Raw genomic sequence first — 22,008 nt, forward strand, 5'->3', positions numbered from 1 at the left:
TGTGTGTGTGTGTGTGTGTGTGTGTGTGTATGTGTGTGAGAGTGAGAGAGAGACCTTCCAAATCAGCTCATTCACTAATTGGTAACCAGTTTCACACAGTTTAAATTACTGAGATCTTAAGTATTTTACATCTTTAAAGGAGTTCCAGGTTTGTTACATTTTCCTTCAGTTTCATGTCCCAATTTGTTTGGAAAGCACCCTTTGAAAAGCTCTCTTAAATCTAAGTGTATAAACCTTTGGGAAAGAGTCATTCAGATTTTTAAGTATCAAGTTACTTTGCACATATCTGAGGGCTTAATAAATATTAACTTACAAAAACAAATATTAAAATATTAAGTCTTCCCACATCTAACCTTCGAGAGACTTGAGGCCCTGGGGAGTGGGGAGGCCTGGGTGGGGGATCCTCTTGGAGACAGGGGGGAGGAGGAATGGGATGAGGAACTGCGGGAGGGCGGACCAGGAGGGGGGCAATGACTCGACTGTAAAAAAAAATGAAAATAATAATAATAAAAAAAAATATATTAAATCTTCCATTATGTAAACAAGACAAAAAAAACTTACCCCGAAACCGAAGTGGGCTTAATCGTGGCTGGGAATGGCGTGATGTTATAGGTGTACTTTTCCCTCAGCTCTGCCAACTGCGGGAATGGGAACGGGGCCATCGAATACACGGTCTGGAAAACAAAAGCAAAGCCACCAGGTCTCAGAGAGTGACCCAGTGACTCTCATGGGTCCCAAACTGAAGGAGTTAAAAGTTCCAGCAGGTTGAGGCCTGAGAGAAAGATATTGCTCCTTACAGGGCAACTGGGAGAGACAACATCTACCCTGGAGACAGGCCAGTGTGTGAGGCAGGGATGGGGATGTAGCTCACCTCATAGGTCCTGAGTTCAGTCCCCACCCCGCACCACATAAACATGGTGTGGTGGAACAAGACCCCAGCATCCAGGAGGGCGACAAGAAGGTCAGAGGTCAGAAGTTCAAGGTCATCCATGGCTAAGCAGTGTGCTTATGGCCAGGCTAGGCTACATGAGATCCTAGCAGATGAACTAAAAACCTAGGAATATTGCAGATTGGGTATCGTCTCTAAGCCTTGAGGCAAAGGACTCTAAAATCTGAAACAGTTGAGTACCAACATCATCTCTAAAAAAGGAACAAAAGAATTCCACATCTAACCCATGTAGTGGGTTACAGACTAAATATGGATATTCTCAAAGTATGGTATAATACTAACTTCAGAGACAAGGGGGAACATCCTATGACTTATAAAAAAAAAATCCTATGTTTAGATTTGCGCTCTATACCCAAGATTTCTCATTGTACACATGCAAACACCCCCAAACCCGAGTCATTTCTAGTCCAGGCACTTCAGATAAGGGGCAGCCAACCTGTTCCGATAAACACACGAGTGACCCTCCACAATGCTGAAAATTCCAAATAAGGGGCATGGGCAGGGGAATTCAGGCATCTCACATCCTCTTGCCATCGGAGAGGCGTGTCAGCACCAAAGAACCCACACATGCCCCTCCCAGGTCTGGCTTGTTTAAAGTGTTTTGATAACTTTCGTGGGCACTGATATCAGCTTTCTGAATCAAATTAAGTTTCGTGGATGACCTTGTAGTTGACTGCGAGCTTTCTCCAAGGGGACCACCGTTCCCAATGCCTGTGGAGGAGCTCTAAGCTAGAACTGATAGCTGCTATTTTTGAAGGGAAAAGAAAAAACAATGGTAGGTTGATGAAGCATAGGCTATCAAAAAAAAAAAATCCTATAAATAAAAACAAGGGAGCCAGGTGTGGTCTGGCATGCTTTAGCCCCAGCACTCAGAAGGCAGAGGCAGGCATGTCTCTGTGTTTTAGACCAGTCTAGTCTACAGAGCTAGTTACAGTTATAGGACAGCCAAGGATAGACAGAGAATCCTTATCTCCAAAACGGGGGGTTGGGGGAAGGGCACTTGGGCTTACACCAGACCTTGAAAACTCTGCATCAGCCTGAAGAAAAGGACAGGGTTGGTTCTCTTACTCTTAAATCTTACTTGCCCCACACTCACCCACTCAGCCACCCAGCCCCCCTCACTAGCAAATGTGCATTGGTAATGCTATCATTTCTTGATAGAAGCCAATCAAATATCCTGAGGAAAGGACTGGAGAAAAAAATGACTCAGCAGTTGAGAGCACTTGCTGCTCCTAGAAGGGCCAAGGCTCAGTCCCCAGCACCCACAGTGCAGCTCACTACAGCCTGTAATTCCAGTTCCAGGGGCTCCAACACCATGGCCTCTGTGGATCCCAGGCGTGAGAACAGTAAACATACATTCAAGTGGGCACAACACCTGTGCTTATAAAGTAAACATAAATAAATCTTCAAAAACTATATATATATTGATGGTCTAGGAAACTATTTTTAAGTGGTTTTTCCATCTCTGCCAGACCTCTGGGGCTGAGGCGCTCCTTGGGTAGGAAGGGGAGAGCTCTGAACGGAGTGTGGCTGGTTCAACTGGCAATTTCTGTGACGCTACTGTGACAGTTCACTTCAGTTTTGATGCATCTGTCCCTACAACTGTCCCTGAACTTCCTGCCAGCCACCTATATGCTTTATATACCTTTATATATACCAGTTCAAGATCTCACACAAGTAACCGTAGGCCACCGTCCCTTCTCTTTGATGCTTTATGCTTATTTTGCAAGACTGCACAGCCTACACATTGTTTTTAAGGGAGCACCTCCCATACACTACATCCATGATGAGCCACAAGGCTGAGACGCAGTATAAATTTAGCAACACTACACAACTCTCCCCACACCCGAAGAAGAAGCAGCAGAAGGCTTCTTCTCGTGGTTCTCATTAGTATGGCGTGTGAGGTGATCAGTCCCCAGCCATTCTAGGCTTCCGAGCTTAGTCTGGAAAATGCGGGGTGTGAAAGCCAGGGTGACAATTCCTTCCAGCAGGAGGTGGGTAGTTAAAACCAGGGAGGTGTGCACGGGGTGTGCACAGGGTGTGCACGTGAGTGTCAGTGCTTGGATTCTTTTGGTTTGTTTGTTTGTTTGTTTGTTTGTTTGTTTGTTTTGAGACAGGGTTTCTCTGTGAGGCCCTGGCTGTCCTGGAACTCACTCTGTAGACCAGGCTGGCCTCGAACTCAGAAATCCGCCTGCCTCTGCCTCCCAAGTGCTCCCAAAGGCATGTGCCACCACTGCTAACCTGGACAGCGTTAGTGTAGATTTTGTGATACCATGTTTAACATACTACCTGCCTGAAGTGCTTTGTATAATTATGTGAATAGTGGATTCTCATGTTTGATCTCACAAAGATGGCCAGTGGGCTCATTCCCAGTACAGAATCTTCTCTTTGCTCCACATGATCTTTTGAAAAGTGTAGAACCATATTCTTAGCGCTCTGACTTTGAACCCAAGGAAGTACCTCCTCTCAGATGTCAGTCAGGGAGAATAGAGTCAACTGTATCTGACACCATACACACATGTCACCCCAGGACTGAGCCAGGAATCACCTGACCCTGCCCTTTATGCAAATTTTTGTCTTAATAACTGAAGAACTTGATTCAAACAGTTAAGAAATTCACATCATTTATATTTTGTTTTAAAAGATTTCATACACGCACACACACACACACACACACACACACACACACAACCTCAACAGGCAGGAGAGCTGGCCCTGCCCCTCACCTACTGCAGCAGTTGGGAGAGCAGACCCTGCGTTTTGCCTGAATGGCACAGTAGAGTTGACCGTGATGGACAAGGGTGAGCCAGCCCTGAGAAAGCTGGCCCTGCAACTTGTCTGCCATGAAGTGGAATGAATGAAGGAGAGATGTTCTCCCCAACCCTATCCCTACCCCTACCTACTATGCCCCTGCCAGAGAGCTGGCCCCAGGGTCATGGGGTCATCTGTGTGAAAGAACTAGCTCTGTCTCCTCACCGGCTGGCCCAGCTCCTTCTCTGGTATAGGCACAGATGAGCTGGCCCCAAAGTCATGAGAGCAGACAGCTGGCTCTGCCCTTATTCGCTGCAGCACTGGATGGGCTAGCTGGGACAGCACTGGAAAGCTCACCCTCAGGCCCAGATCCAGGGCTTTGAGTTGGTCCACCCTAACATCTACCCCATCGACAAATTGCTGGTACTTGTGAAGGGGCCGGTTCAATTCCATAACCGGGAATTGCGGTGTCCCCTGACGCAGCTTTGGGTGAGCAGTTGTTACTTCATGCCCCCAACCTGACCCCATCCCGCCTGGGGCAGATGGCTGTGCTCCAATCATGCATGATCAGAGCCCCTAAGAACAGACCAGGGACTGCTGGGCTTGCAGCTGCCTGGCAGGCTTGGGGCTCCCTGGCTCTCTCCTTCCTCTGCTGTTTATTTGCGGTTAGCACCTCAAAGCAGTCATCTGCATCCTGAAGCAAGCTCACCCACAACCCTTCTTCACGTGGACACACTCGTGTGTGAAGGTCTCACATGGCTGAAGGCACATTTGTCCCATGATCACGAACATGCCTGGTTCTTTACCCAGAGGGCTGGATACGTGGAACTCGTGCATCCAAGTTATAGATTACCAGAGATTCCTAGTAAGGCCTTCCACTAAACCTCTTTTGAGTTCCCATGCTGTACAGTAATCGAATCTTAGAACAGAATTGAAACATAATTTAGTTGCATGCCCCTCCTCATTCCACAGGCAGCCCTCTGGGGCGTCACCGACAGATGGCCTCAAAGGCGCTGCCTAAACACTTCCAGTTATGGGCATACAGTGCCACGCAGGGCAGATGGCTTCGGTTTGTGACAGAACTAATTGATCAAACATTGTCCTTCTATTGAACAAGCATCGACATCCTTGACATTTCCAACCCGCCACTGGGGGAGGGGGGGTGAGCAGTGTGGTTACTGGGCAGAGCCCATTCCATGGCATGCAACAGCTGCCTCCAGATTAATTCAACATTCCCAAACAAGGTGAGGTGTTCAAAACACCTATGATTCTTGTAACAATTCTCCCGTGTTCAAAACACCTATAACCCCTGTAATAATTCCCCTTCCGTGGTCCTTAAGGAACTTACCACAGATACTGTCCAGAATCTACTGCAATCTGATCCAGATACCTTACCTTGCTGGCACACTTCAGTTGCCCATCTAATACCATCAATTACGGAAAATCAGAAGGGCTGGAAAGATGGCTCCACCAGTAAAAAGTGCTCACCACTAAGCTTGAGGACCTGAGTTCAATCCCCAGAGTTCAATCCCCAGGACCCACATGGCAGAAGGAGAGAACCGACTCTAGCAAGTTTCCTCTGACCTCCACAGTACACTGTGCAACGTGTATATCAGCAAATACACAGACATGCACACCCCACATACCCACCCACATGCACACGTGCGCACACACATACAGAGACAGACAGACAAACAGAAAGACAGAGAGAGGCACACAAATAAATACACACATAATAAAAATTTTAAATGTATACAAATGGCCATTGCAGAATTAGTGGGGAGTAATGTGGTCTCTGCAGGGAGGAGAGGTGCAGCCCAGTCTCTTTGTTTGTGTAGCGTTTAGAAAGGCCTGGGGAAATTCCAAATGGGAGAATCCTTGCATCCTCTTCAGCTCAGAAATAAGAACCCCTGTATTCAGCCAGCTCATGTATTCATGCGGAGCCATTTTCCGTTTGCTGACAAGTTCGTGGTCCACTGAAGCCAGATCCCAGCCACTAAGTGCTTTGAGAGCGAATAAAAAACAGAAAGTGGCTTGGAATGACATTTGCCATTTCTCTCACTAACAGTCCTTCATGACAAGGAAAATGGACAAGTCTCTCTCCTCTCTGAGGTACTAGTGTGCATTGAAATAGACATTTATATTTAGGCCCTGCTGAAAAGGAATTATGTTTTCTTTTCTATTACTGACGTGTTTTATGAGAAACACGGACATAACACATAAAATTAGGCCTAGCTCGTCTTCCCTCACACAACAGGAGGAGTGCTGCTCGTGGGCCCTGCAGACCATCCAGAGCCTACAGGTCTCCCTGTAAGTTCTCAGAAGGCAGGATTAAAAAGCCACCTCTCTCCCGATGGCTAATTAGAAACTCACACTCCAGAGCAGCTTTCCTTCCTTCTGGCCACATTTAAACTCTCCGTGAACTGATACGTGGCTTATCCTTCTAAGAATTTCACTGTTAGAGAGACATCTTTACAATAAGCTGCAGGGTTGTCAGGAAAAGCATAATTAAGCCAGACGTCAGGGACACGGGTCTCAGTCCTGGGTCAGCTACCAAACAAGCAAGCAGCTGGCAAACTGCTCACATTCCAACCCCTCGTCTCCTCTCTAGGAGGTAAGAGAATTACGTTAGTTGTGATCTCACACTTCTTTCAAGCCAGTGTTTTTCTAAGTGGTCTGAGACCCACCTACACCAGAAGTCCCCACGGACCAACATCCGCCCTGAATACATTCCTGAGATGTTTCTTACACACAGTCTGCTTTGACAGCAATCGTCTTCTGACCCAACGTTCTAGGACTCTGTCTCCCTAAGCAACCAGCACCGTGCTTAGCACACCACTGCTTACCATAGAGAACACCACACAAGACCCCTTTCATTAAAGGACCTATGTCTTCCTTAGAAGGTTCAACTACTTCACAAAAATTGCAAACAATGCCGGATAATCTGGAATTAATAGGAAGTCAATTGCTGAACATCTTTAGTACCAGAGATGCAACTCCAGAAGAGGCTCCATCACTGAGGGCTGAGGTAAAGAGAAGAGGCAGAGGACACAGGTGAATGAGTAGAATTATCCTGATGGAGCATCATCAGCAGGAACACAGCCTACAGAGGCTTGGGCAAGCACAGAGCTGTGGCGTGAGAGAAAGATCCAGCTGGAAAGCAGTACAGAGGACCACAGATCCTCTGTACGGGGAAGCCCTCAGCATACCTCCAAGGATGCTGTGTGGAAACAAGCCTACCTTCCTCCCCATAAACACTGCTTTCTTGTAAGCCAGAAACCCAGGGTCGCTCTTGCCTCTAGGCTTTCCCACAGGTTGTCCTGGTGTCCGGTCCAACTTTCCAAATCTATGCTTCACAGCTTTCCAAATGGAAAACACAACTCAGGCCATTTCCCCCTGCCCTTGAAAGCCTTTCAGATCAACAGCTCCTGTTTCTCCCTTAGCAGAGAGTCAAAGAGATGCTACACCTGCAGGAAGCATAACCCCTGACCGAAAGACCAAGTCCGGGCTCCGTGCACTGGCTGGAGTCTTCCACATCCCAGTCCCTGAAGATCCCACCCCTCACCTGCCGTGCATCAGCTCTACCCTCTGCTCCTGCAGCTCCCTCAGCTACTGCTAAGATACAAAGTATTTGGTTTTCAACCTAGCAAGGGGGTAGACTTGTTCATTTTCTAAGTCAATTTGGCTGGATTTAGAATCACATAGGAGAGCCCAGAGCCTGGCAGTGGTGGCACATGCCTTTAATTCCAGCACTTGGGAGGCAGAGGGAGGCAGGGGGATTTCTGAGTTCGAGGTCAGCCTGATCTACAGAGTGAGTTCCAGGACAGCCAAGGCTACACAGAGAAACACTGTCTCAAAAAACTAAAAAAAAAAAAAAAAAAAAAAAAAAAAAAAAAAAAGAATCACTTAGGAGACACATCTCTGGACATGTCCTTGAGGAGGTTTCCAGAGAGTGTTTATCTGAATAGTCCATCCTGAATATAAACATCACCACAGGGCTGGAATCCTAAGCTGAACAAAAACACTGAGGCCAGACACCCTCGTCTCTGTTCGGTGGTCTTTCCAGATGTGGGGAACTTCAGCTGTGCTCTTGGAACCACCCTAGACTCTGCTGCCCATCTGACGTTGCTTTTTGCCATATCTGTCACAGCAATGGGAAAAGCAGCTGTAACAGAGACCAGCTACCTGCCCATCATCTCTGCATTGCTGCCTTCAACCCGCACTTCCCTTTGTTTGCTTCTCTGTTGCTGTGACAAGCATCATAGGCAAACCCAATCTGGGGGGGGGGGGATGGTTTCCCCTTGGAGGTCACTCACAGTCCTTGGTTGAGGAAAATCAGGACAGCTACTCAAAAAGAAACCTAGAGGCAAGAACCAAGGAGAGAGCACGGGGGAGCTCTGTTCACTGATTTGCTGACACTTAGACACTCAGGGATGGCACCACCCACAGTGAGCCACATTGATCCTTAAGCAAGGAAATGCCCCACAGACTTGCTTACAGGGCAATCTGATGGAGGCATTTTCTCAGTTGCAATCCCTTTTCCCAGATGACCCTAGCTTGTTGGAAAAAAAAAAAAAAGAAAAGAAAAGAAAAGAAAAGCACACACATAGATGTACTGTAACATGCATGTGCAGCCCACACACACACACACAGACACAGAGCTAGACATCTTTAAAGGTACCGGACATTAATAGGAAAACATCTTCTAACTTCATCTGCCCTCTCCCTGCTTCCTTTTCCCCTGGGGATGAATTCTCTTCTCCTCAGCCCTATACACACAGAGCCCCACTTCCTCATCCCACATTGTCCCCAAGATCTAAGCACAGGACCTAACTGTTAGGGATACTCAGTAAATATTGAGACGTCTATACAGAGGCTAGAACCTGAGAGCAGGGCATTTTGTTGACATCGGTTAGTGACAGCCCAGTATAGTTTCCCATGCCTGCCATTCCACTGCTCAAGGCTATAGAAGGATTTCATGGCCAGCCTGAGCTACAGGCCTGGCTCAACAACAACAACAACAACAAAAGTAGCAGACACCGTGGTGCTTCACTACCCTCCTACCTAAATTACCACCGTCCTCTGGGGTCTGGCTGCAGATGCTTTTGCACCTGTGCAGCCCCTGGAAGTTACACAGAGGTTGCTCCACCATTCCTGCGACAGGGCAGTTTACTAATTCATGAAGCAAACATTTATTGAGAGTCTATGGTTTGTTTTCTGATATGGTTCAAGCAGGGGAAAACAATTTGACCCAACGTGACGAAGACTGGGTACAAAAGGAATGGACAGGCACTCTTCCTAAAATGAGGGGAGTCAAGAGCGTGGGATGAGGGTCTGGTGATGAGATATGTAGGCTGTGAAGAGCCTTGGAGTTTCATAGGTGAGAAAGAAGGGCTTGTCTCTCTAAACCCTGCTTTGAGCACGTGATTCTGGCAGTTCTGTAGGATTTAAGGGATTTCGTGCATGGGAAATTTCAGGCATGGAATGGGGCTACAGAATAGTCACAATAAAAGACACCTAAGAGGGAAGAGCAATGACCAGGTTGCATGAGGAAGGCTAGAATCAGAAGCCAGCTACCAGACCAAACATTTCCTCTTCTGAGACAGGAAGGAAGGAGGGCTGAGATTTGACAGAGCACTGACATTCAAATACAAATGCCCTGGAAGTTATATCAGACTACCCGTGCTCCCAGTAAACCTGACAGGTTCAGCCCTAAGCAGGCTTTCCTGAAAAGAATCTGGGGTATCAGGCATGAGTAGAGGGGCGATGCTCATTTCTCCATTGGTGCCTGAGTCTTATAGTCCGTTGACTGAGTCCCAGTCCCCAAAATGGCCACAGGCAAGGCACCCAACATAAAGGTGAAACCAAGAGAAAGAAGAGAGAAATAGCAGAGAAAAAAAGCAAGCAAGTCTCAGGGACAGCTTTAGATACAATCCACAGTTGATCAAAGGCAAAAGGGGGAGATGGAAGGATTAGAAGAGACCCAAAGGACTGGAGGGGAATGAAGAGGATAAAAGGGTGCCCCAGAACCCAATGACAAAATCTTCCAGAAAGATAACCCAACTCCTCCTGCCTCTCACATTGACACTTGTGACACTTGTAATTCATACGGGATACTGTCAGTTGGGACACTTGTAATTCATACGGGATACTGTCAGTTGGGACACTTGTAATTCATACGCGATACTGTCAGTTGTGACACTTGTAATTCATACGGGATACTGTCAGTTGGACATAAACCAAGACACAGGTCAGTCTCCAGTCCAAACCTAGTAACTTCTTTCCCCCTCATAAACACTTCACCCATAAGTCACCTTTCACAAGTCAGCTCAGGAGGTAAGGGGCTTGCCGCGAGAGCCCGACAAGCTTGCTACTCTCTGTAGAAGGAGAGAAGCAACTCCTGGGGGTTGTGCTCTAACCTCCACGACGATGGCATGGTATGCACGTGTCCGCCCTCCACACACACACACCAAACAACAAATAAAGACATCTTTAAATCTCAGAATTGGATTCACAATAAGCAGTGATGACTTTTTTTTTCCAGGGTTTTTTTTTTTTTCACCTTATACCTAAGCATATTTTAGGCAGTAAATCCCATTCATTTCTTCCATTCTTTTGTGACAAAGGTTCTTATTCATTATGCACATGCCTTGGTGGGGTCATTTGCCTGGGTTGCAGGTGGAAGTTCCTACAGGAACTTAGAAGATTAGACTCCCGCACTGACCTTGCTTTGCAAAACAAAGGATAGGTTCTGTGGGCTTTCCCTATATAAACGCGGTGCTGAAAATTAAACTTGGAGCCTTGATCAGAACCTTGTCTTGGCTTCATTCTTCTCTTGCTGCCACCACCACCACCACCCTTTTTCATTTCCAGCCTCCCTTTCAGGTAAACCCAGTCTGTCTGGTCACTGGACGGCTACAAAATTACAAATAGACTCTTGGCCAGTGGAAAAGCTAAGTCTGGAGGACTGGCTGATACGGTTCCCCAAGGTCAGGTCTCAGAACACCACCAACTGTCATTCCTCGGTCCTGGGCTTCCCACCCCAGACTGCCCAGGCTGCCACTCACCTGCATGAGTTCATGGCTCTGTAGCAGATCCTGCTCCAGCATCTCCTGGGTGAGGCGCCCCATGGTGCCGTAGAATTCGTCTGCTGTTTCGCAACATTCTATCTGCCTAGATGAGAAAAAAAAAAAAGAGCAGAAAAGGGCCTCAGTGGGGGCGTTCATACTGCATAATGGCTCCAAGGACCGCCTCTCATCATCAGTAAAGTCCTGGGTCACTCTCACAGTGCAGTCTGCTGTGGAGCAAAGAACAAAATAACCAAGGGCAAGGTGACCTTGGCCATGCATCCCTGTCATACCAACGACTAGGAAGACTGACTCAGGGGGTCATTAGAGAGTAAGAGTTTTGAAACCAACCAGGGAAACACAGGAAGAAATAATTTTTAAAAACACAAAGACAAAACAAAACCAACAGCAGACATGATTTTGAGGTAGTCATTATAGAATGAGTTCCCATCTCCTCTGCATGGCTCACAGAGCCTCACAGCCTCAAAGGGTTTGTTTATTCTTCCCGTGAGGTACACTCTGTGCATCAGAACACACACCAGTGAGCAGAAATCAGAACCACAAAATTGGGAACTGAAGGCAATTACGCCCTGTAGAAATAATTAATCGGATTGAATCTGCTGGGATACGTGAACGGACTGGATTCAAACCCCAGTCAAGTTAAGCAGACTATGGGAACTTTACATCCTGTCTCCAGACTGTTTCCACAGGCTTTGCCGATTCCTCAAGAAGGTAGCTGTCACCTGGGAACCTATGACACCGCTGAGACTTGAATCTGCCTTGTAAAGAGGAGGAAGAGGGAGGACATAAAATGGTGGGCTCTGGGTGTTTCCGGCTGATCTGTTACAAAGGTTTTTGCACGGTTAGACAATCCTCTTTGCCTACCTACCATCAGACTTGTTTTGATCGGCACTAATGTTGAGCAATTTCCACACAAATATTCAAAACACAAAAGTAATGGGAAGATCCAAGTCTCCCACCACCACTGTGTAAGCAAGAAAGTGAAATATGAGAAAGTCACATTATAAAACACAGCAGGGCAGGTGGACACCAAGAGTAATGGGATCTGGCGCCCTCTTCTGGCACATAGGCATATATGCAGGGAGTACTTTTTTTTTTTTTTTTAATGCGCTGGAAGAAGCATTGCAAAGACCTAATGTAGAAGACAGCAGCAGGCCTGTCTGGGGAGCCTCTTGCTATTGCCCAAGACCAACTGATGTTTATGGAAGGGAAGTCACTGCACAGCCAGAGGGAGCCATTGAGAGCCAAGGACAAGAGCTGAGGACTGCAGATTGCAAAGGCCCTATTGACTTTCTGAGCCTCTTCAGGGCACCAGTGACCCAGAGGTTTTTAGCAGGTTTTAGAGGTGGCTTGGCATGTTGGGGCACAGTTAGGAAGACTGAGTGTGAGGTGGTGAGGGAGTGTGCCAATATGGAAGTCATAAGAGACAGACAGAAGGATGCTGCTACAGTGAGCCGGTGGAGAATCCACAGTGGTTCTGCTGAGAGGGAGGGAGGGAGGGAGTGAGGGAGGGAGGAAGGAAGGGAGGGAGGAAGGAAGGGAGGGAGGAAGGAAACAAACAAACTAGAGGGGCCCCACAGATAATACAAGGCACAAGCGCTGTTCAGTTATTCACAGACCCGAGGCTACCTACGCGATGGATGTCTTCCCAGCGGTACATCTGTGGGGAAGCTTTATGGGCGCCAGAGTCCAAGACTCCAGGCGCAAGTCCCGGCTCTGCTTCACATTAGCCGTGTGACTGTGAACGAGTTAATTAACCTGCTCGGATAATTTTCTCACTTGAAAAGACAGGGAGGAGCAATCTCCTCCGCTCTGTGGGGTTATTGAGAGAACCGAATGAGATAATATACTCAGACTGCCTAACGTAATGACAGGCGCTGTCGGCGCTAGATGGATGCTGTTGGCCTCTCCTTGCTCCTCACAAGCCGCGAGCTGAATAGCTGTATAATTATCATGAGCAAAGCCCCTGAAACACTTACAATTCATAAACGGGAGCCACTGCTAAGCAGGGGATTTGCATAATGAAAAGCACAAATTATAGAGCCAAGATGCCCTGGTTCAGCACAGCGTTTCTCACTTACGAAACGGGTGATTTCAGGCGGCTCGTTGAACTCTGTGCTTCAGTTCTCATAGCTGTAAGAGGAAGCTGGCGGCTCAGCAGTTCAAAGCACTTTCTGGGTTCCATCCCCGGGACCCATCTCAAGTGGCTCACCACTGCCATAATTCCAGATCCAAGAGGTCCTAGCACCTTCTCTAACATCCCTGAGCATCTGCACCCATACAAGACACACATACTCACACACATATGCACACACTCATACACATACATGCACACTCATACACTTGCATGCACACACTCATACACATACACACACTCAGATATACACGTACCCTCATACACACACGTGTACACATGCACATACACACACTCATGTACAGACACACACATGTGCAAACATAATAACTCTTAAGATGAAGATGGTAAAGAACTACCCATGTAGGATGATAGAAAGCATTAATGAGCATACACATGCACAGCACACGCATACAGTACACATGCAGAGCACACATGAACAGTGCACACACAGAGCACACACACAGAGCACTCGGAGCACACATGCTGCCCACTTTGAGCACTCCATGAGCGCCAGCTCTCACCAAAGCAATGACCTCACCAGTGCCACCCCATCCCCCCCGCCCCCTGTAGGAACAACTTCTGGTGTGACAGGAAGTGAGCAGAGGGGAGCAATAGGACCCCCTTCTGTCCCTGCCTCATCACTGAGGACTAACAGGAAGTGACCAGCACTGACCCCGTACAGCACCTTCTCGAATGCTATACAAATTACACAGTCATGGGCGAGGACGCTCAGAGAGCCTGCACTGTGGAGAGTGCAGAGAGCAGGGCATCCTGGGAGAAGGTGGAAAGGCAAGGAAACCGCACTCAAAGCCTCGCAGATGAGGACTTACTGGTTCGTCTGTCTGGAAACCATCATACAGTAAAAGACGACAGCTGTGTGATGTTTACAAATACATACATTAATGAGTTTTTAAACCTACGAACTGATAGCTGCCAGATCTTCCCTGTTTAAAAACTACATCCCATAAACAAGTTATAAATAGAAAGGCTAGCTAAAAACTTTGAAAACGGAGCAGGCAAGATGGCTCAGTGGGAAAAGGAGCTTGCAGCCAAGCCTGACAACTTGAACTCCATCCTCAGAAGCCGGATGGTACAAGAGAACCAGTTCCTGTATGTTGTCTTCTACCCAGCATACACAAACCATGGTGCCCATGCCTGTACAGACACAAACCACGGCACCCATGCCTGTACAGACACAAGCCACAGCACCCAAGCCTGTGCAGACACAAGCCACAGCACCCAAGCCTGTGCAGACACAAGGCATGGTGCCCATGCACACACAGACACAAGGCACACAGTACCCATGCACACACAGACACAAGCATGGTGCCCATACACACACAGACACAAGCCACGACAGACACAAGCCACGGCACCCATGCACACACAGACACAAGGCACAGTGCCCATGCACACTCAGACACAGGCATGGCAGACACAAGCCACGACAGACACAAGCCATGGCACCCATGCCTGTGCAGACACATAGATAAATGAGTATAATTTTAGAAACATTTAAAACACTGCCAGTGGCTTGTTAGTTTTCTGACCTGTTGTCATGGCTACCTACTCCAGTCATTCACTGGAAATTTCCCTGCTTCTCACGTTCACCATAAATGAGCAGAGACATGCCATTTTTCTCACCCGCTACTACCAGGGACAGGAAGTGACATTTGGGTTGGTTTTATGTTCTGGAAGAAGCAGATTTTAGCATCTTGGTAATTACTCATGATGGAAGAAAGCATCTTATATTGTACTACCAGCTGTACAGGCGCAGGTACACCTTTTCCTACCAACTGTACAGGTGCAGGTACACCTTCTCCTACCAACTATACAGGCGCAAGTACACCTTCTCCTACCGACTGTACAGGCACAGGTACACCTTCTCTGGCTGTACAGGCATAGATATACACTTTGTGCAGGGAAATCTCATTTAATTTTATCACGGCTCTAACGTCAGAACAAAGTAAATAATAAAGATCCATAACTAATAAGAGCCAGGTGTGGTGAGCCACACCTCTAGTCCCAGTTTTGGGGAGGCAGAGGCTGGGGGATTAGGAGGTTAAGATGATTCTCCACTTCATAGTGAGTAGAAGCCAGCCTACATTAGACAAAACTCAACCTCAAAGAAAGAAGAGGAAATAATCCATTTGTGACAGGCACCAGGAAATCTGCCTATTTCTTTCCAGATGCAGCGGATTCTTCTCTAGCTAAGTCCCCTCTCCTCTTCCACAGGAGTGTACAGAAAGGCTGCTGAGAAGGGGGCCGGATACAGAGGAGAGGAACCTAGAAGAAGTTTACAGGTTGGTGTAGCAGAAGTTTCCCCTAATTAACTGATTGGATAGTAAAGAAGCCAATCACTGGGCGAAAAGGAGGCCGGCCTTCCGGGTCAGAGAGAGGAAGAGGGGATGCAGGAGGGAGGAAGGACATTTCTTTGTGCTGTGAGACAGCAGCTGAGAGCAAGCAAGATGTAGACCCAGAACTGTTAGACCTGAATAGTTGGTGAGTCATCTGTTGATTCTAACCTAAGATTCTCCGGTGTTTTACATTCGCAATGACTCAGGTGAGGTGGAGGGAAAGAATTTAGCTGGGGCAGAATTCTGCCAGGCTTTGGAACTGAAGATTGGACAAGGACCGAGCTCCAGGAGAGAGGTAACCACAGCGGAGAGTATGCTGGCCAGAGCACACCCGCAGCTAGCCGCAGAAACTTGGGAGTGCAGCAGCTGGCCACGGGGACCAAGAGAGCCATCTTGGAGCCCCGGAGAGGCAGAGCTTTTGTGGGAAAGGCGATGGCTAGGAGAGACCCTCAGTCTCCGGCTATGTACTGGGCTGGGAACAGACAGAGACCACGGGTGCCGAGCCGGCAAGGAGCCTGCTGAGGTTTGTGGGGGCCACAGCTTGCTCTCCCACACTTTGCTCTGAGGAGCCCAAAGGCAGCTAACAGCAGAGGGCAGAAAAGACGATCACTCACTCTCCCAGCTTTGCCCAGATGGCCAGCGACACCCTCAGGATGATCTCTGAACCTTCGAAGAACACGGAGTCCCAGATCTTCAGAACCGTGTGGTTCGGGAGGCACGTGGCGAAGAGTGTGAGGAACCACTGCATTGTGAAGACGTTGGTGAGCGGGGGCTCGTATCCGCCTGAAACACAGAGAGGGCGCAGAAGCCCCTGAGAGTGGGGATGTGTAAGGTGCGCAGCGCCCTTTCTTTCTCCCACGGCCTCACCAGGTGCTGCTTCCTGGCTACCTACTTCGTATTCCCTAGCGCTTTTTCTTCCTTTCCCCCTCCCATCTTTCTAGAGGAAACATTTTTAATAGAAGGCTCCAGGACACGAGAATCATAAATTCTTTGCCACACTTCACAAGTCTTTAACCTGACCTAGATCTGGCTGCACTTATTGTAGTCTGCTTTCAATGAAGGGGAAAGTTTTCCTCACCAAAAAGAAAAACAAAAAAAAAAAAAAAAGTGTGAGAAGAAGCCATTGTATCTGCTCAAATACAAACTCTGGGGCTGGGGCTCAACTGGTACCTACGAGACCTTGGGTTCAAGGCCCAGAAGAAAACAAAAACAAACAAGCAAACAAAAAAAAAAAAAACCAAAACAAATAAAACAAAAAAATGCCAGCAGACTTTCAAAAATCTTGCAGTTCCCACTTCAATTCAAATGCGTTATTAGAGCTAAAATTGCTTATCCTATATTATTTATCTCTTAAGTTGTATAATTCCAAGATCACAATGGAATGAAACAAAATTAGCAGGGAAATATTCCAAAATACCTACATGTTAAACCACTTTAAGCTGGAAAATGTTTTGAACAAAGTGATACACAATTTTAAAGGGCGATCCGCCCCATTTTGGAATTTCTGGACTAAGAGCTCAACCCTCCTTTCCACCCCACGTGACTATAAATGTCTTAGATTTTACCCTCCTCTCCCCAGTGACTGTCAGTAGTACAACTATCTCAGGGTAAGAAAAAAAAAAAAAAGTTCCCCAAACTTGTTTTCTTCTCTCCTGTGAACAAATATTTGCTCAGAGACTTGAGCCCACGGTTATCCTCATGGTCGGGAGCAAAGGGACTTGACGGAAACCTACCTGTCAATAACCCATGTCTGTCACTACCTTAAAGACAGAGTTCTACTGCAGCCGGATCACACAAGATCGTTAGAGCTACTCAGCTGTCTCTAAAACCTCCAGTGTTTTTTAATAACAACTAGATCTTCAGCACCCTTTAACATAGCCCCGAATGTTAGTACAAACTTGTAGTTTCGGCATCAAGAGGCTGAGGCCGGGGGGTTACCACTAAGTCTGAGGCCAGCATGGGATACATAGCAGGACCTCATCGCAGAAACAGCATCCTTTAATGTGCACCCCATTGTTTTACTTCATTTCACCTCGCTTTTTCCTTTTGCTAGACCAAGGGCTCGAACCTAGGGCCCTGGCACATGCTGGATAAGCACCATCACTGACTGCAACTCAGCCCTGCGTTCCCAGCTCGACTGAGCATGTGGTGTACCACAGCAACCGGCCATCACATACAGAAGCTCAGCAAATGTCTGACGGGTCTCTGGTGCTCAGAGAAAACACAGTTGGCAGAAATGCACCATGCAGCCACAGTAGACTCAGGATGTCCACTACCTACCAGTGACCCATGCCCCAGAGTCTCTTTTCAATAACCTATTGCTTCTACCAAGGTCACAGTCTGTGCCAAAGCGCCCCTACCTCAGTTTTTAGAAAGTCCTTCTGGTCCGGTGCCAGTTTAGTTTAACCGATTAGACCATGTTTACCACTCTCTGTGAGGAGCTGAATTTATCCTGATGGTTGCGGATCTGGAGCTAACGTAGAGTTAGACACTTAACCAGCTACCCACCCTTGTCTACCAATAGCTTCAGCGCATGACCCTATATATTCTCAATATTGTGTTTGTTCTCTGGAAAGGGAAGTGTGATGACACCACACCCTTTAAACAGAAATACCTGGCAACCTGTTTCCATCCAGAAAGTAAACTCATATGCAGAGCAGAACCAGACCAGCCAAACACTTCCCGGGAACGCAATAGCCACGCGTCTTTCTTACCTCCACTCTCTTTGTTCGCCGTTCTCTGAAGTGTGTCGAGGTGCTGAGACAGCTCAGGGAGCTTCAGTCTCAAGAGATCTCTGAAGACAGCCATATCCACAGACAGTGCCCGGAGATTATTGACAAAGTAGCTTTCGGGGAGTACCTTATCAATCAGATAAATCATAATCTAAAAATTAAAAAAATAAAAATTAAAAAAAGAAATCGCAAGCCTGCTTCATACCCACCAGGATTTTAATATGCCAAAAATAAAAAAGCACAGCAAAAAGACACAGAAGCAGCTGACCAAAGTTCCTCCTGATGCGTCAGAAACCAATTCAGGACTCACCTACACCACCACCACCACCCCACCCTCCTGCAATGAGAAGGCGGCATAATTATCTAAGTAACCCAACGTCAGCTGTGCTGCGAGGTTTCTAGAAGGACTGCCAGACCTGAGTTCACCCCGTATGTAATTGCAATTATGCAACCCTCAGCTTCTCAGAGAGATGAGAAGGCACAGGTTCCCCCGCATTCAGCAGGACCCTCCATCCTCGCTCCTGATGTCAGCGGTTTTACAACCTGGATATGAAAATCCTGAGAGCTGGCCCGTCATAAAACGCCCACGCTGAGGCAGGTCCTGGTACTTATGGCCACTTGGGCTATCAGCGTGGCCCACGCCGGCTTTGGAGAACATAAACTAGGCTTTGTTTGCACACTTGGTGCCTTTTTAAATTGGCGCTTCTGACACATGGCTTCCTCAAATTACCACTTTCTCCTGACTGCCGTGCTCGCGTTGCCTTTCTAATGTGTCAAAAGCCACTCAAATGACCCAACAGAGCACCCATAACCACCTAGGCTACCCCATACTCTAGGCAATCACCCTTGCCATTGAGCTGCAGCCCAGGCGAACACAGTTCTATTAAATTATGTCCTCTTTAAAACTGCTAAAGAAATGTTTCTCAATCATGCTGTAATTCTTTTCTGCGAGTGTGCAGGCGGGCTGGGGTCCTATGGAAGCGGCGTGTATATAGAAAGGACCAAGGCTGACACCGGATGTCTGTCACGTACCGAGGCAGGATCTCTTGCTGAGCCCAGAGCTAGTCTGGCTAGCTAGCTTGTTGGCTCAGGGATTGCCTGATGCTGCCTCTAACAGGCAGGATGACAGGGATGCCGCGCCTCCATCAGGCAGGATGACATGCAGGCCCCCTCAGTCACCTGTCTTTTATGTGATTTCTGGAGATCTGAACCATTTTTACCTGCTGAGTGTCCCTGTGCCCCCAGTTATGCTTGTAATTCAATAACACAGTAAAACTGTCGGTCCAAAGTCATCTCAAATTCTAACATCAGGTCAGCCTTCCCTCACTCTACCCATAATTCCAAGCGTCAGGTCAGCCTTCCCTCACTCTACCCATAATTCCAAGCATCAGGTAGCCCGCCCTCACTTAATCCATAATTCCAAGCGTCAGGTAGCCTTCCCTCACTCTACCCATAATTCCAAGTGTCAGGTAGCCTTCCCTCACTCTACCCATAATTCCAAGCGTCAGGTAGCCCGCCCTCACTCAATCCATAATTCCAAGCGTCATGTCTTACGTTGCAAATTAGGAAGAGGAAGAAGAAATGGGAGTGTGTCTGATTTTTAACCAATATTTCTAAACAAAACAGCTACAAAGGAAACTCGTGGCAAGGGCTGAGGAAGAGGGAAAGCAGCTTGCTCGTATCTGTGGATCCGTCGTTTTAGCTCCCAGTGGCTAAAATGGCAACTGGAAAAACAGACCTGCAATAGTCTCCTGGGTATCAGGCAGGTCCCCTCGTGAACCTCGCCTCCCTCTGCATGTGAGACGTCCGCCAAGGTCTACCCGTCCTCATGCCCCAACCACAGACTACCATGGCATCTCACGGCACGCTCTGGACTCTTTTAACTTTTCTTTCTTTCTTTCTTTCTTTCTTTCTTTCTTTCTTTCTTTCTTTCTTTCTTTTCTTCCTTTCTCCCTTTCTCCCTTTCTCTCCCTTTCTCCCTTTCTCCCTCCCTTTCTCCCTTCCTTCCTTCCTTCCTTCCTTCCTTCCTTCCTTCCTTCCTTCCTTCCTTTTGTTTAGTATTGGTTTTGGTTTTCTTTTAAAGCAGGATCAGACCTTGAACTTGTTATGCAGCCAAGGCCGTCCTTAAACTCCAGATCATCTGGCTGGAGAGATGGCTCAGTGATTGAGAATATTGGCTGCTCTTCCAGAGGACCTGGGTTCAATTCCCAGCACCCACATGGCAGTCCACAACTCCAGTTCCAGGGATCTGACACACTCACAGAGACACACCTGCAGGCAAAGCACCAATGCACATAAAATAAAGATTTTTTTAAAAAATCATTAAACGCCGGGCGTGGTGGCCCACGTCTTTAATCCCAGCACTTGGGAGGCAGAGGCAGGCGGATTTCTGAGTTCGAGGCCAGCCTGGTCTACAAAGTGAGTTCCAGGACAGCCAGGGCTATACAGAGAAACCCTGTCTCATCTCAAAAAACAAACAAAAAAAAAAAAATCATTAAACAAAAAACCAAAAACTCCTGATCTTCCTGCATCCATGACCCAAGTACTTAGGTTAGGTACCACCACCGCTAAAGTCCAGTTCATCCTTTTTACGAGTTAATTTCTCAGGCATCACTGAGCCCATTTGAGACCTGATCGGCATGTACACACACCTCCCCCTAAGCCTCTCCATCCCACCTCCAAACAGAACCACGTACACCAGCTTTGCCACAGAACACTCCCTATTTTAGACATGCAAATTACATCTGAGGAAAAACACTAAAGGCAGTGGACGGAATACATAAAATAATTCTCTTTTATTTTTTTACTTTGACGGGGCTTGCTTCAAACTCACAGGCATCCTCCTGCCTCTACCCCCCCCCCATGCCCAGCTAAAATTGCTCCTTAATCTAAAGCATCCCAAAGCCATGCACTGGCTCTCTCTCTTCCTGCCTCTCTCTCATCCCTGCTGCCTTTTAGATGAGCCAGGAGCTTCAACGCCATTGCCTTCTATACATAAACAGAGAGAGACGGTGAGTGCGTTCGGGCTGGGTTTATAATTAAGTCTACCGTGATACGTCTACAACCAGGAGGAACATTTGTTTATTTTTCCATATCACTGAGATATTCCCCACAGTCAAGCAGGTGGAGGCTTGGGTACAAAGATTAGATCTCAAACGGCACAAATCCTGCAGTCAACATCAGTGTGGAGGTTCAGCCATGAGACGGAGACTCACACTGCCCTGAGTATATGAGGCAATGGTACCCCTCCCCCAACGTTTGCATATATCAACGCAAATGGCCCCGTAAGCCCATATATTTGAGGGTTTCATTCCTAGTTGGTGGGCTGTTTAGGAAGAATTAGGAAATGTAGCCTTGCTAGAGGAGGTGTGTCACTAGCAGTAAACTGTAAGATTTCAAAAGCTTAGGCCAGACCCAGTCAGTGTCTCCATCTCCTTCCCCTCTCCCTCTCCTCCCTCCCTCCCTTCCTCCCTCCCTCCTCCCTCCCCTCCTTCCCTCTGGTTCTTTCTCCCTCCTGCCTGCAGATCAGGATGTAAGCTCTCAGCTACTGCTCCAGCCTAATGCCTCTCTGCCACCATGCTCCCTGCCATGATGGTCACAGAGCCATCCTCTGAAACTATAAGCAAGCCCCCAATTACATGCTCTCTTTTCCAAGCCTTGGTCATAAAGTCTCTTCATAGCAATAGAACAGTGACTAAGACACTCTGTGGTGACTTACCCGCCCACCTTCAGACCTCTAACCTTACACCACGAGTGCTTTCAGAATTGCTTTCAACTAAAACAGGTCGTAGACATCAAAGATTCAAAGACACGTTTATTTCTGTATGCAGCCACCTCCCATAGACGCATCTACTTACACCCTATACACCCTGCCCCAAATACAAACAAGTAAAGCAATCAAGTTAGGCAGGTCGCTGCTAATGGGATTCCCGTGTCTTGTGTGTGTCTGTGTGTGTGTGTGTGTGTGTGTGTGTGTGTGTGTGTGTGTGTGTGT

At 47.5% G+C, this 22,008-nt stretch overlaps 1 protein-coding gene across 3 annotated transcripts in view; it reads right to left on the bottom strand.

Moving 5' to 3' along the window:
• Positions 1-22,008, bottom strand: part of Tbc1d30 (TBC1 domain family member 30) — an 82,113-nt gene that overhangs the window by 14,775 nt on the left and 45,330 nt on the right. For all 3 annotated transcript variants that reach the window (XM_029482889.1, XM_021174293.1, XM_029482890.1), the window contains 4 exons: positions 17,997-18,165; positions 15,897-16,065; positions 10,768-10,873; positions 562-674 (listed from right to left, as the gene is read on the bottom strand). In XM_029482889.1, the coding sequence (XP_029338749.1) occupies positions 562-674; positions 10,768-10,873; positions 15,897-16,065; positions 17,997-18,165 (557 nt within the window). The remainder of the gene's footprint in view (positions 1-561; positions 675-10,767; positions 10,874-15,896; positions 16,066-17,996; positions 18,166-22,008) is intronic.

This window comes from Mus caroli, chromosome 10 (genome assembly GCF_900094665.2).
Source record: "Mus caroli chromosome 10, CAROLI_EIJ_v1.1, whole genome shotgun sequence".
In the NCBI taxonomy this organism is placed as follows: domain Eukaryota; kingdom Metazoa; phylum Chordata; class Mammalia; order Rodentia; family Muridae; genus Mus; species Mus caroli.